At 38.6% G+C, this 14,522-nt stretch overlaps 1 protein-coding gene across 2 annotated transcripts in view; it reads left to right on the top strand.

Annotated features, from left to right (window-relative positions):
• The window catches only part of Nectin3 (nectin cell adhesion molecule 3), a 93,672-nt gene that overhangs the window by 50,819 nt on the left and 28,331 nt on the right, over positions 1-14,522 (top strand). The window contains exons 6-7 of one of the 2 annotated variants that reach the window (XM_021209681.2): positions 1,313-1,451; positions 2,936-3,020. In XM_021209681.2, the coding sequence (XP_021065340.1) occupies positions 1,313-1,451; positions 2,936-3,020 (224 nt within the window). Of the gene's footprint in view, positions 1-1,312; positions 1,452-2,935; positions 3,021-14,522 lie in introns of those variants that run through there. The other variant, XR_003844870.1, reaches the window with a different exon arrangement.

The raw sequence follows: 14,522 nt of genomic DNA, 5'->3' as shown, positions 1-14,522 counted from the left end.
TGGATGACTATGGGCAGGCTACCTTAGAACTTTGTCCTTATAATGTGGCATTTTTGCTGTCTGCCATACTGGGTAGAAGAGTAGAACATGACCAAGATTATAGGTTGAGGGTGTAGTTGATTTGGCACAGTGCATACTTACCATGCACAGAACTGGGTTGGTTCCCCGGCAGCTCATAAACTAGGCATGACAGCAGATGCCTATAGTCCCCACTTACCAGGTCCCTCTCACCCTTAGGATCATGAGCTAATAGTTATCCTTGGCTACACAGCAAGTGCCAGATTAACCTGAGATATATGGTAGCCTGTCTCAGAAAACAAACAAAAGAACAGAAAATGGGTATAAAGACACTTAAGAATCACTCCACAGAATTGGGTAGCTGGATTTCATATGGCTAGAGTTAGCAAAGTAAAGCATAATGGTATTACTTAATACATTTGAATCACAGTGATTCCACTAATTCTGAGTTTATGAACGTTAGCACCTTTTAAAAATTTGTGTGAGGTGCTGATATGTTGAGTCCTGAGCAGAGTGCATGTTTAATATGAGAAATATATTCACAAGTTTTGTGTGTGTGTGTGTGTGTGTGTGTATTTAAATGTAGCCTTTAGTCATATACGAAAGAATTGTCATTGTTGATGTGTGAACTATTTTGAAATATTGTACTTTAAAACATTTTTAAAGTTCAATACAATATCCACTATCACGTTTTATCATTTATCTGTCATTTTTGTTTGTTTAGCTCTTGAATTTATTTATTTATTTTTTTTGAAACAGGGTTTCTCTGTGTAGTTTTGGCTATCTTGGAACTTGCTCTGTAAGATAGGCTGGCCTTAAACTCAAGAGTTCTGCCCTCCTCTGCCTCCCAAGTGCTGAGATTAAAGGCACGCAGCACCACTGTGTGGCTTTATTACATATTTTAGTAGTGTTTCCTTTTCATCTTAATAGAATAAAAATGGTAAGTGTGGCCATTAACAGTCAACTGATTATTTTTTTTTATCACCTGTTACAATGAGATCTTAAAATTATTTATGATCTTTTTCTTTGATCTTAGATAATAGATTGACTCATTAATTCTTGATTGGAGATATTCTTAACATAAATTGAATAAAGCACAGCCCACAGCCGGGTGCTTAAGGAAAATAGAAGGGTATTAACACAATACTCCTAAAGTTGATGAATTAAGTTTGGAGTCCTCTAAACTAAGTATTGGATATCTTAATCAAGTAGCCATTGAGCATTGTAAAAATTAAAGCATGCAGCTTTAAGAACTCTTCAGAGTTGTTTGAAAAGCTTTTGTATTACTTAACAGACATCCCGCTTACGCAGACCTCATCCATAGCAGTGGCTGGAGCCGTGATTGGCGCTGTCCTGGCCCTCTTCGTCATCGCTGTCTTTGTGACTGTGTTGCTGACGCCACGGAAAAAGAGACCGTCCTATCTTGACAAAGTGTAGGTAACAGTTTTGCTTGTGTTCCACTGTGACCATTCACTTCCCATCATTCTTTTATGTCTACGTTCACATTACTTACATCCAGTGTTCTACCGATGGAAATAAGGGGAGCGTTGGCCCCCTGTTAGTTGGCTGTAGTGTGATCAGATCATCTTAAGCAGCATCCTCATCAGTGAGGATCTTGACAGGGCTGCTGGAGACTTGTTAGACAGCTCCTCATCCACAGGCATTAGGCGTCTTTCCAACTGCACCGTAGTGATAGCTTATGTTGTCCAACCTGAACAGAATTCAGGCCATTAGTAAGTATTGGTTTCAATATTAAAAACATCTTCAACTTGTTTATATGTCTGTCTTATATATGGATCAAACTATCCATATATTAACTATGGATAAACTATCGAGTTATTTTTAAGGACTCCAAATGCTTTGTTTCAGTAAATTATAAAATAAGCATATTTTCATTTAAAGAATAAATAGTTTTTGGCCTAATCACTAAGATTGGATTATGAGGTAAATACTGTACCTTGTTGAAGAATGGAATGACTAATCTGTCACTTCACTTTAATCTTGTCATTGTCCCTGGGTGGTTTAGCTGGATGGTACCTTCAGAGTAGTGGGGTGTGCTGTGCAGTCTGTTGTTGCATGAGGGCTTGAGGTTGGTATTGAAACGATACATTCCTTTTATATGCTTTGGGCTGCTGCTGCATGCATTTAATCCCGTGTACTCAAAAGGCAGAGATGGATGAATCTGCTGAGTTGGAGGCCAGCCTGGTCTGCAGAATGAGTTCCAGGACAATCAGAGAGAGCTACACAGAGAAACCCTGTCTCAGAAGCCAAACAGTTCTCTTACCTTTCAAAGGCACTGGCCTTTCAAGATTGTAGACCCTGTGATAATGTAGTTGGTGCTGTTTCCATGAACATCCTACCACTCCCTTGTTTCCTTAGCTAAATGGTGCTATACATTTTTACAATGTTCATTAGTGGAAAGTTACTTTTTATGACTAGAGATGATAAAATGCCACTTTAATTTCGTGAAATCTAATACTGGAGTTGTTTTATAATTGATGGTTTTATGATCCGTAGGTTTCTGCTTACATGTGGCAGACATACAAGATACATAAGTAAAAACCTTTAAAAAAAGAAAAAAAAACTATCTTTAAAAGATTTGTCTGCATAATCAAAGATAAAAATATAGCAAACTTAAGAAGATGGATCATGCACAAGATTACTTGTTTAATAATAATTTTCAATGCTTGTATTTGAGTTGCTTCTTCAATGTGGATAAGTTAGTTTGCTGTAAAATACTAGAAATAGTGCTGACTTTAATTTCCTGACATATTAACAACATAACTTAAATAAGCATAGATGTGTAATAATTGTGAATTATTATAGTCTAAAGAAAATGTCCTTCCGATTTATGAAAACCATGTTTTTTTTTTTCTCCCCAATGTTCCCCCATCTCTGTTTACTATTTTGAATACAGAATCGACCTTCCACCTACACATAAGCCACCCCCTGTATATGAAGAACGAATTCCTTCTCTCCCTCAGAAAGACCTTCTTTGCCAGGTACGTGGTCTTGAAGACACTTAAAATCACCAGAACTAGCTTCTAAAATTCTGCCCAGCTGTTGCGGCACACATCTGCAAACGTAGCACCTGAGAGACTGGAGCAGGACCAGAAGTTTAAAGTCAGCCTTGGCAACACTGAGTTTGAGACCTGCCTAGGCTACTGGAGACCCCATTGCAAAATTTGAAGTGAATAAATTTTTTAAAAATCCTATGCCATTTGTATTAATTTTTCAAAGCCTTGTCATGATCCTTTGTAACAACATGATTCTTAACATGTTCAAGTATTCCTCTGAAATGAGTGAGTGATCAGACTTTGTGTACAAATTAGTAAGAAAAGTGATGGCTACTGTGAATTAGAGAGTCAGTACTCCAGTGGCCTTCCACTAGGAGTTGTGGTTAGAGACTGATTACGGAGGCAGTTGTATTGACCTGGAGATTTATTGTAAAAAGGGGCATCTTTTTATATTATGTGGATAAGGCGTAGAGAGCTTGAGTGTCTTTGGAATGCTGTGGACCTGGCTCTCTGAGCACTGCATTTCACTTTTGCTTCTTTCCAAAATGAAAGCAGTCTACATTTCAACATTCCTTTACTTGGTGACAGGTGGTATATATTCCAGGTCAAACTCCCGAAAGTGAATATTGGATCATCATGTTACATTTGTGGTGACTTTTAGCTCTTATGTTGGAATCAATGTGCAGTATCGATACATAGTCTTACAAACAGCATGCAAAACCTGCTTTCCTCTCCATCCTGTAGTGTGTGGTATTTTCCAGGGATTCTTGGAGGATTTGGGCCCTAGCTTCATAATCAGTTTACCAGTTACTGAACTGCTGATTTGCACCTTTTTTCTCCCCAATTTTTTAGTTTTGAAATTTGATTGTTTTTACTTAGGAATCCTGATGTAGATATAGTTCTTTGTCTTATCTCACTTGCTGTTTTATAGCTTTATGTTGTCCTTCATGTACAAAAGTCAAGTTTTTATGCAGTCAAGGAGTATTATTTTAATCTTATAAAAGTCTAATAGTTTTATGTTTTATTTGAAATCTGAGATTTTGTGTGAGTGACCAGTTCAAATTTTTGAGATCTTAATTGTATAATTACATTTCTCTTATGTTCTCTTATTAAACCATGAGCTGGTTATGATTTACATACTACTCATTACTCATTGTAGTAAATTCTTGTATCAATTTTTTTCTTGACAAGATCCTTTTTTTTTTTTTTTTTTTTTTGGCTTTAAGAATGACTTCCCAGGCTTCAGAACCATGTAGGCATCACTTTAATTCAGACTGACAGTGTGCTAATGTCAATCCCAGAAGCCACATAGGCGCTCATGTAGTGTTTTCTTATGTTCTGGAATGAAATGTCTTCTTTGTGAGCACATGTCTTTTTCTCTCTTTTGGTGTATTGCACACAGCTCAGATACTGTGATGAGCAGTGGGGTCCCCTGCACCCTTATCTCCAGGGCTTCTTCTAGGTGGTTGTTATTAACATGTAGACAGACCCACAGTAAAACCTCCTAGAGTTTTTTTATAGTTGTTCTTGTTCATATATATGTAAACTTTTTGTCTGGCAGATAACATTAGTAAATGTAAAACTTTTAACAGTATTGAAAATAATTTGTGAGTAATATCTCTATTGTAAGAATACACAGAACAGGTTCTGTCATTGAAAGGTGTGGGGGTGGTGTTAGGTGCATATGTATAAATGTTCTGCACTTTGAGGAAACAATATGGAGCTTACTGATGAGTCTCAGATTCTGTATAGCAAGTAACCTTAAGAAAGAGCACCAAGACACAGCTTGGATGCAGTACTGCACAAGTGTTCCAGATATACTAAAAAGACTATTGAACTAGGCCTCACTTTCCCAACGTACCTGTGTGAAGCTGATTTCCTTCCATGCTTTTCAACTCTATAGCATATTATAAATGGTAGCTAGTGGGAACATCTAGTTTCCTTTCTGAGTTTGTCTTTTTGCTTTTATTTTTGACCTTGATATTTCCTTTTGTTGCTTCTCTCTCTCTCTCTCTCTCTCTCTCTCTCTCTCTCTCTCTCTCTCTCTCTCTCTCTCTCTCTCTCTCTCTCTCTCTCCTCTGTGTGTGTGTGTGTGTGTGTGTTTGTGCATGCACGTGCATGTGCTTGTGTAGGTGCATATGCAGTAGAGGTTAAGGTGAGGATCCTCCACCACTGATGGAAGACTTTTCCTTAGTCTTTGAGGCAGGGTTTCTTCGTCGAGCTCAGAATTCTGTGGTTTGGCAGGGTTCACTAGCCAGCTGGCTCCAGAATCCAGTCTCTGCCGAAGGAGGCTGGTATTCCAGGTGGACCTTCACAGCTACCTAGCATTTAGGAGGTACTGAGTTTTGTAAGTTGATTTTGTACCTTGCCACTTTGCTGAAATTATTGTTTCTAGAAGTTTTCTGGTGGACTCCTGGGTATCATTTACATAAGGTATGGTGTGAGTCAGTAGTTACAGGAGATTTGTCTTCTCCTACTGTCTGTATCCTTCACATTTCTTTCTCTCTGCTTTCCCCAGCTCTGGCTGGCGTTTCTAGTGCTACTTTGAAAAGGAGTGGGGATGGTGGACAGCCTGGGCTGCTTCTTGTTGATCATGAGATTGCTTCATTCTTTTCACCACTTTAAAAAAAAAAAATGGGTTTGTCATAGATAATCTTCATTTTGTTGGGGTATGTTCCTTCCCACCTAATTTCCCTCAGGACATTTATTATAAATATAACACATTGGATTTTGTAAAAGTTTTTTTTTTTTAACAGATAATCGTGTGTCTTATGTCTAAGTCCATTTATGTGGTCTATTACATTTATTAACTTGTACATGTTGAACCAACCATCCTGGAATTTCAGAGATAAAGCTAACATTTTCATAGTGGATGATCTTCTTGATCTGTTCCTATATTTGGTTTGATGGTATATTATTGAAGAGTTTTCATCAATGACAATATCAGGAATATTGGTCTGTAGTTTTGTTGTTGTTGTGTCTTTACCTGGTTTATGTTCTAGGATAATAAGACCGCTTCATAGAGCAAGTTTGGAGCTTGGGTGTGTTTCTTGCCTGCCTGCCTGCCTGCCTGCCTGCCTGCCTGCCTGCCTGCCTGCCTGCCTGCCTGCCTGCCTCCCTTCCTTCCTGACTTCTTTTAGTCTTTTATTTCATTTCTTTCTTTCTTTCTTTTTCTTTCTTTCTTTCTTTCTTTCTTTCTTTCTTTCTTTCTTTCTTTCTTTCTTTCTTTTTTTTTTAACTAGCTTAAGAAGCATTGGGTATAGTTCTTTGAAAGTATAGTAGGATTCTGCTGTGAATCCATGTGAACCTGTGATTTTCTTTAGTCAAAAGACTTTTGATTACTTTAAATTTCTCCCTTTTATTATGAGTCTGTTGGGGGTTTCATGCCTACTTGGTTTAATTGTGGTAGTTCAGATGAGTCAAAAAAATCCATCCATTTCCCTGAGATTTTTCAACATAATGACAAATAGGTTTTTAAAGTATTCCCTTAAAGCACTCCATTATAACTTTGGTGTCTGAACTTCTATTACTTCTTGCCTTCCAGTGGTTGGGTTTGATTGGTTCTTGTTTTCCTTTATATTTGAATTGTATCATAAAGTTATTTATTTGTGCTCTCCTTGTTCTTCTCCATGTCCCATCCAGACCCATCCCCTTCTAGGCTCCTAGGGCTAGCCCTTTAGGGCGGCTTTGAATGTGTCCCAGGGTTTGGTTTTCTGTAGTTTCAGGAACATTTGGATTTCTTCTTTGACCCATTCATCGATCAATGAGTTGTTACTCTCCATGAGTTCATGCTCGGTTTTGTTTGTTCTTAATTTAAGTTTAATTGCATAATGGTAGGATAGTATACATGGGATTATTTCAGTTTTTTCTATTTGTTTGCTTTGTTTTCCAGCATGTGGTCTATTTTAAAGAAGGTTCCCTGTATTACTGAGTAGAATGTAGTTTAGGTAGAGTATTCTGTTAGGTGTTTGTAAGGTCCATTTGATGTAAAATTTCAATTAATTGTAAGGTTTCTGTTTAGTGTTTGTCAAGATGGCCTACCTGCTGGAGAATTATGGTGTTGAACTCACCTGCTATTGATGGGGTCTGTTTTCATCTGTGTCTCTAATCCCGTTTGTCTGCTTCTTACGAAATGAAGTGCAGCAGGGCTTGGCACATGTTTCGCTTTGTAACATTTTCTTTATTGGTTAATCCCTTGCTTAGACCACGTCTGTAGGACTAATGGGTTTGAGGGGAGACCTGCTGTCTTGGCCATGAGTGTTGTTTTTCACTTTACTATTTGTCCTTGCCACGCGGACTTCCTTTCTTTGGTTGTATGTCTGATGTGAGAATTTGTCCTGCTTTAGATTGAGCCAGTGCAGGAGCTGTGTGACCAAGGTTAAGCCAGGTAAGGCTGGTGGGTAAGCTATTTAATAGGACCAGGCAAAGATGGCTCCCAAACCTCTGGTTTCCAGCATGGCCTGTAGGTGCAGAGATGGCAGTGGGCCGAGGGAGGGAAGGAAGGGTGGAAAAGGAAGAGGATCTCACCAGTCAGAGGTGGCTTACACAAAAGCCATGGATCTGGAGCTGGATCTGCGTCTGTGGCCATGGCAACAGGTGGGGTAAAGGATGGGCAAGCAAGGCACAGGCGGCTGACAAATCGACCTGCTCCTTAGCTTGCAGGGATTAGGGGAGGTGTGTGGATGTGGAGACCCAGTGGCTACAAGCACATGCTATTCTGACAAAGGACCTGGGTCTCATTTCCAACACCTACAGGGCAGCTCCTACCATCTGTAACTCCAGTTCCAGAAAGTCTGATGCCATCTTCTGACATCTGCAAGCTCCAGGAATTCATGTAGTGTGTGTATATTCACACGTGCAGACAAATAATATAAAACACATAAAAATAAGTATTTTTCAAATAGTGTTCTTCAGGGATGAGCCCCTCAGTTGATTACCAAGCAGTCAGCCCTGAAATCATAGACATAGAAGTAACATTCTACAGACTGAGTAAGTTATACTTACAGATTTAGGACTATATGTGTACATGCACACACATCTACAATAATTAAAGGGACATGAATTAGCAAGGGGCGAGATGAGGAGAGATGGGAGGGAGAAAACGGAAGTTGGGAAATGATGTATGATCTTTCAGTTCAATTTTTTTTTTTTTAGTTAACAAAAAATGAATGTTCTTTTTGTTTTTTTGGAGACAGGGTTTCTCTGTATAGCCCTGGCTGTCCTGGAACTCACTTTGTAGACCAGGCTGGCCTCGAACTCAGAAATCCGCCTGCCTCTGCCTCCCAAGTGCTGGGATTAAAGGTGTGTGCTACCACGCACAGCTGTGAATGTTCTATCACCATTGATTTATATTATAAAAGATAAGAAATACAAAATGGCTAGAGATTGAGCTCAGAAGTTACTGGTGTACGTGAGTTTGAGAATTCAAGTGCAAGAGTAAGAAACATCTGTCTACCACACGTCTTAGCTTCAGTGTCTAACCATTGGAGTTTTTAGTTACCCTTCATGAGCCTCCCCCCATCCTGCCCTTTATGGTTTCCTTCGTAGATTTCGGTTATCATCTTCTCCAGGTTGCTCTCCAGCACGTTGCTCTCACCCTGTATTTTTCAGGTAGGCTGCAGCTGTTGACAATCATTCTGTTGATATCATTGACAGTCTTGTCTTTTCTGAGACTGGAAAATTTTAAGATGTTCCCATATACCACCAACAGTTAGAATCTTTGGTACTGGAGGAAAAGAAGGAAGATGATGATAAATTAGTACAGGAAAGTATGTTTGTTACTTACTTACTTGCTTAATAGAGCATGCGTGAAAATAATTACTGAGTATTTCAGGCATGAGTATGCTCTTATAAGAAAAGTTCCCAACTTTGTCCTAATTCCATTTCTGTTGCTATGAGAAAACACCCTGACAAAAAAAATAAACTTCAGAGAGGAAGGGTTTATTTCAGCTGACAATTCCTGATTAGGTTCTTCGCTGTGGGAAAGTTGGCAGTGCCATGAACTTGAAATAGCTGCTCACCATACATCCAGTCAGGAGCAGAGAGAATCCTAGCATATGCATGCTCACTTCCTTGCTGGGTTCTGCTTAATTTCTCTACTCATCATCAGTGTAGGAACCCTGTCTAAGGAATGGTGTTGCCCACGATGGGCTGTGGCTTTCCACATCAGCTAAGTGGAGACACTCCCCCACAGGCATGGCCACAGATCAATCTCATGTAGTCAGTCCTTCACTGAAACTTGCTTCCCTGTGATTCTAGGTTGTGTCAAGTCTGCCATTAAGCATGCAAGTTTTCTCTAACTAGAGACCACTGAAATAACTGGGAAATAACTATAGGGTTTCACTGACACATGGGAAGGAGAAACTTTTATGATCAGTTAGTCTTTGACGATATAACATTTATATGCTAGTTATGTGTGGAGAAACTTTCAAAGTCAAAACTAAGATGTGAAGGTGATATTTGTCAAGGGCACAATAAGATTGGTTGACCTGAGGTGAAACTGCTGGAGCATGTGAGCTTACAAGTACTAGTCGCCAAAGATGAACACACAGTGAGCCTACTTTGTGATGAATGACTATGTGGACTCGTAATCTATGCAGCAGGCCTAAAGCCCAGCCGAACACATTATACTTCCTTCGTGCTGTTACTTCATAGTAGAAATATTAAAGACATCAAAGCAACGAAACTACTGGAGTAAAGATGAAAATTCTGTCTCTGACTCATTTAGACTCAGGGTATTTCTTTTGAAAATTATTTCTGTTGGAAATTATTGCTGCTTTAATATAACTTTATCGGTGCATGAAATTAAAATAGCATCTGTTTTATACTCATAATACAGCTTTTTAAAATTATCATTGGCATGTCATACATTTCTTCCATCTCTGCCTCCAGTTTTTTTACTTCTTTCTTTTCAAGATTATAAAATTCCCTTTGTTTCTCCCTTCCCTTTCCTCCCTTTAAACCCTCCCATATACCATCCCCTGTTTTCTTTCAAATTCATGCCTCCTTTTTTACATTAACCATTGTTACATGCATATATTTATGTGTTGATACTTATATGTTCCTAAATATAACCTGCTTAGTGTGCACAATGTTACTTGTGTGTATGTTTGTTTGCAGGGCTCACCATCTGGTATTTGGATGTGATCCTCCCTGGGGAAGACTGTTTCTCCTGCTCCCAGCATTTCTTAGTTGCCTGCAGTTCTCCATGTAGGATTGAGGGCTCCTGTCTCCTCCCTGTCCACTTTAGCACGTCTGTTGCTGTTGTTGTTAGATTCTATATTGTGACACTTGCTTGTGTCCTGGTCCCATTTGATTGGAATACTTCCCTCCTTTCTGGTAGTTTTATGGATTTTTCTTTTCCTCTTCTCTATCTTAGCTCTACCAGAGGCAACTGTGGCTCTTTCTTCCCCTGTAGCTTCTCTTCATATCTGTTAACTGCTGTGTACAGGTCTTATCCTACAGTTGCTGCAGGGATGTCCTCACAGGGATAGAGAAGGTAACTGTTCATAAAATCAGTTACTCTTAAAGAATATAATAATAATAATAATAATAATAATAATAATAATAATAATAAATCTAACTAAAAAAAAATCAGTTACTCTATCCAGCTGAACGTGATAGAGATTTGGGGTGGAGGCAGGCTGTGCTTGAATATCTTTTTACAGTATCACCTTGAACTTCTACCTGTGGAATTGATTTTTAAGCAATTAGACAATTATATAGCCTACGGTTTTTGAACAAGAAGTGATACTTTCGGAATAGGTTCCAGTTTCTAGGTTTTGTCAACTTCATAGCTTTTATCATTGTCAAATCATAATAAGTTCATATTGATCTATGATTTTTAATATTACTAGTAAGTCTTTCAATGTGGAGGGTGTTTTTGAGAACAGGGTCTCATTGCTTTGCAGCTGGTCTGGAACTTGCTGTGTGGTTGAGAAAGACATTGATCTTCTAATCCTCCATGCCTTCATCTTCAAAGTGCTGGGGTTACAGGTGTGCTCCACAGGCCCTGGCTGTATGTAGACCTAAGGATGCAGCACAAGGCAGGGAGTTTTGAAAAATTAAGTCAGACGCAATACCAACACTCTGAAAACAAAAAGAAACCTTTAATGCTCCACTGCTACTTGGGAACTCTTATAGAGAGGTATTATCTGAAGCAAATATTAGTAAGATGGATGGAGGTTTTAACTCTTAAGGAATTAAATTTAGACTATTTTGTGCTTGAAATAAAATCAGAGCATTACATTTGTGTGGTTTATTTTAGACTTGTGTTAAGTTCACACTCCCATTAGGGAGCTATAAGTCTTAATTAGAGGCGGCTTGATTGACTTATAATTAAGTAGCTATAAGAAACTGAAGTTGAATTCCAGAAGCTGTGTATAGTGGGATTTCTTCCTGGGTTTCTAAGAACCCAATACCTTTTCTTATTGAAAAGCACTCATAGTCTTTTTAGGTGGAACAGTTTGAATTGAAGTTCAGAAATGTCTGAACACAGAAGTGGACTGGTTTTATTTGATTTACTCTTATTTATTTTTATGTGTGTGCACACATGCAAGTTCTTGAATGTGTTCCAGTATTTGTGTGGAGGTCAAAGAACAACATTGCGGGAGCGAGCGCTCTCTTTCTCCAATGTATCCCAGAGATCAAACTTAGGTCCTCGGGCTTGGCAACTATCATCTCTACCCAGGGAGCTGTTTTTGCTGGTTCTTTTCTTTTTTCTTTTGTGTTGTTGTTCATTTGTTTCTTTGTTTTACAAAAAGATAGGATTATTCTAAATGAAATTTTATGCTTACATTACCAATATAATTTTATTTTGAATGTGGTCATTTATTTATACTTAGTTTATTGTAGGCAAGTTGTTGTACGGTTTTCTTTTGAACTAACAAGTTGTCCTCTTACCTCTGCTCACAGGCTATGATACTCTCATGCCCCATTCCATAAATAAATTCCACTGATTAAACATTCCACTGATTAAAACATAGGTCATAGTTTTCAACAAAGCCATAGTTAGAAATAAAAAATAAAGATGTCAGTCAGTACCTTATTCTACAGATACAGGTGTGCTTAATCCTTACATGAAATTTAAGACACAGAATTTTGCAGATCCTCCAAATACTTTAAATCATGTAAGAAATGTAAGAAAACGGTAAAGATAATTGAATAGCTAGAAAAAACCTGCTGAAAAAATAGCAAGGAATCATTTGTTTAAGGTATACTGGTCATGGCCACGGTTTTTCTCTGGGGGAGCTGTCCTTAGGTATTTCAACTAGGAACACAGTTTTTCTGTTTTCTTCAATGGGTTTGGGAAACTTGCACCCAGTCGCCTTGGCAACCTGTTAAAGGAGTTTCCATAGCTTCTAACCTAGCATGGTATAAATATCCTGTGCCAAGTCATGGTTGTAGACCTAGCTACCATGGTCACTAAATCTCAGGGATATGTTTCTCACCACTGGTTACATTTGAAATTATGAGTTCAAAATCATACTGTTGTCGCATTGGTAAACCAAGATGTTCATCTATTCAGTTTCACATGTCATAGTTTACTTGATATACTATCATTTGCTGAATTGCAAATGTGTTCAGAGCAAGCACATCAGTAAATTAGTCTTATCAGTAAGTCAGATTTTATTATTCTGAATTTACTTTAAGAATAAATTAGACAAGTCACCTACATGTTTCTATAGCCAGGCTGATTAAAATAAATTTATATTATGTTTTTATTGTTCATTAGGGGTCATATGCCAAGGCCAAATTGGAGGAGTTAATCCTTACCACCCTCTACGCATCAAACTAAGGTCATCAAGCTTGAAAGCAAGTGCATCTTTCTGGCCCTAAAACATTAATCTTGTAACTCAGATTAACATCATTTTATCCTTGACGAATTAATAAAACCAGCTACTTGGAGGTGGGAAAAGGAGTGATTCTATACATTTGAGTCATTGGTATTGATTTACAAATACTTTTTACAAACACATGAGTTAAAGTCTTTCAAAATGTCACAACTTGCCATCCTTTTGTGTCACTACCAAATACATATGTAACACAATTACATCCGGATCATCCCCGGTGATGATTTCCATGGCAACTAAACAATAACTTAGAGTTTCTATCAGATTATTTTAGCCCTACTTCTGTAACTTTCTAAGAAACCCAGCTTGATTTCTTTTAACATTTCCAAGAATGGCACACTTGTTTATCTGACTTTTCCTATTGAGCCCAACTCTGGCAGTTGCTTTGTACTCCCATGGCGGTTTGTTGAGTGCAATTGTTATAATGTTTTGTAACATGGGGTTAACTGATAATGCAGATGCAGGAAGAGATATTCCATGAGTACTCCCTTTACAGAATATTTTTTAATGAAATGATTAGATCTAGTTGAGAAAGGGGTGATGGTTCCCATAAGTGACTATGTTTTTATTTGTACCGTAGCAGTAGGTAAGAAGAGCCACTTCTGTATTGAGAAGAAATTATTTTAAATCACTTAATTTTTATTTATGTATATAGAAACTTTGCCTTATGTAAGTGTATAACATGCATGCAGAGCCCAGAAGAGGGTGGTGGGTGCCTTGCAACTGGAGTAACAGACAGTTATTAGCCTTCATGTGGTTGCTAGGAACCAACAGCCAGGTCCTGTGGAAAAGAAGCCAGTGCTCCTAACTGCTAGGGCATTTCTTTAGCCCTAAAGTTGGGTTTGAAGGCTCCTTCCTGACTAACCTCTAAATATTTTCTCCTGTGAAGAAATATTCTCATATACCCAAAAATACTAAGTTACAAAGAGGAAAGGTAAATTTTGTCTCGTTGTTATGGAGATATGGGTCCTTGGCTGTTGATGGTTTCCATGGCACTCTCCAGCAGTGGAGAGGGTAGCAGAGGAGAACATCTTTTTTCATGGACAGGAAACAAAGGAGAAAAGAAGAGGAAGAACTCAAGGGCTCATTAATTCCAGAGATGTTGAGCTAAACTCCTTCCTCTAGGCTGCTGCCTCCCCATAGCACCTCTCTAGGGTTCAGTCCTCACGGGCTCTCAGGTGCACCCTCAATCCAAACGGTTAGTTCCTGAGTTGCCAACAGCCCTCTTAGCTACTCTACACATGGTTTTATTCTGCTTAATTTCAAGAGCTGCTATGGATGTCCCAGTGGTATCTGGATACACAGATGTTACTTTAGCAACTTGGTTTTTGTTGTTGTTGTATGTTTTTTAAGCACAAAAGAACTTTGTCCTTAAAATGTAGTTTATGCACTGGTTTGTGCTTGGTTACTTTTCTACTGCTATGACAAAGCACTGTGACCAGGGCAATGTAACTGCCAAGCTATCTCTTTAGTTGTAAAGTTGTGTTTTAAGGCTAAAGAGTTTATTGGTAGCTTGCTTAAGAGTCAGTGACCATGTTGATCTGGAGTATGGCGGCAGGCAGGCAGGCAGGCAGGCAGGCAGGAGGCAGGAGGCAGGCAGGCAGGAAGGCAGGAGGCAGGCAGGCAGGCAGGCAGG

The sequence above is a fragment of the Mus pahari genome, chromosome 12, assembly GCF_900095145.1.
Source record: "Mus pahari chromosome 12, PAHARI_EIJ_v1.1, whole genome shotgun sequence".
Classification (NCBI taxonomy): Eukaryota; Metazoa; Chordata; class Mammalia; order Rodentia; family Muridae; genus Mus; species Mus pahari.
This window is presented reverse-complemented; position numbering and strand designations above follow the sequence as displayed.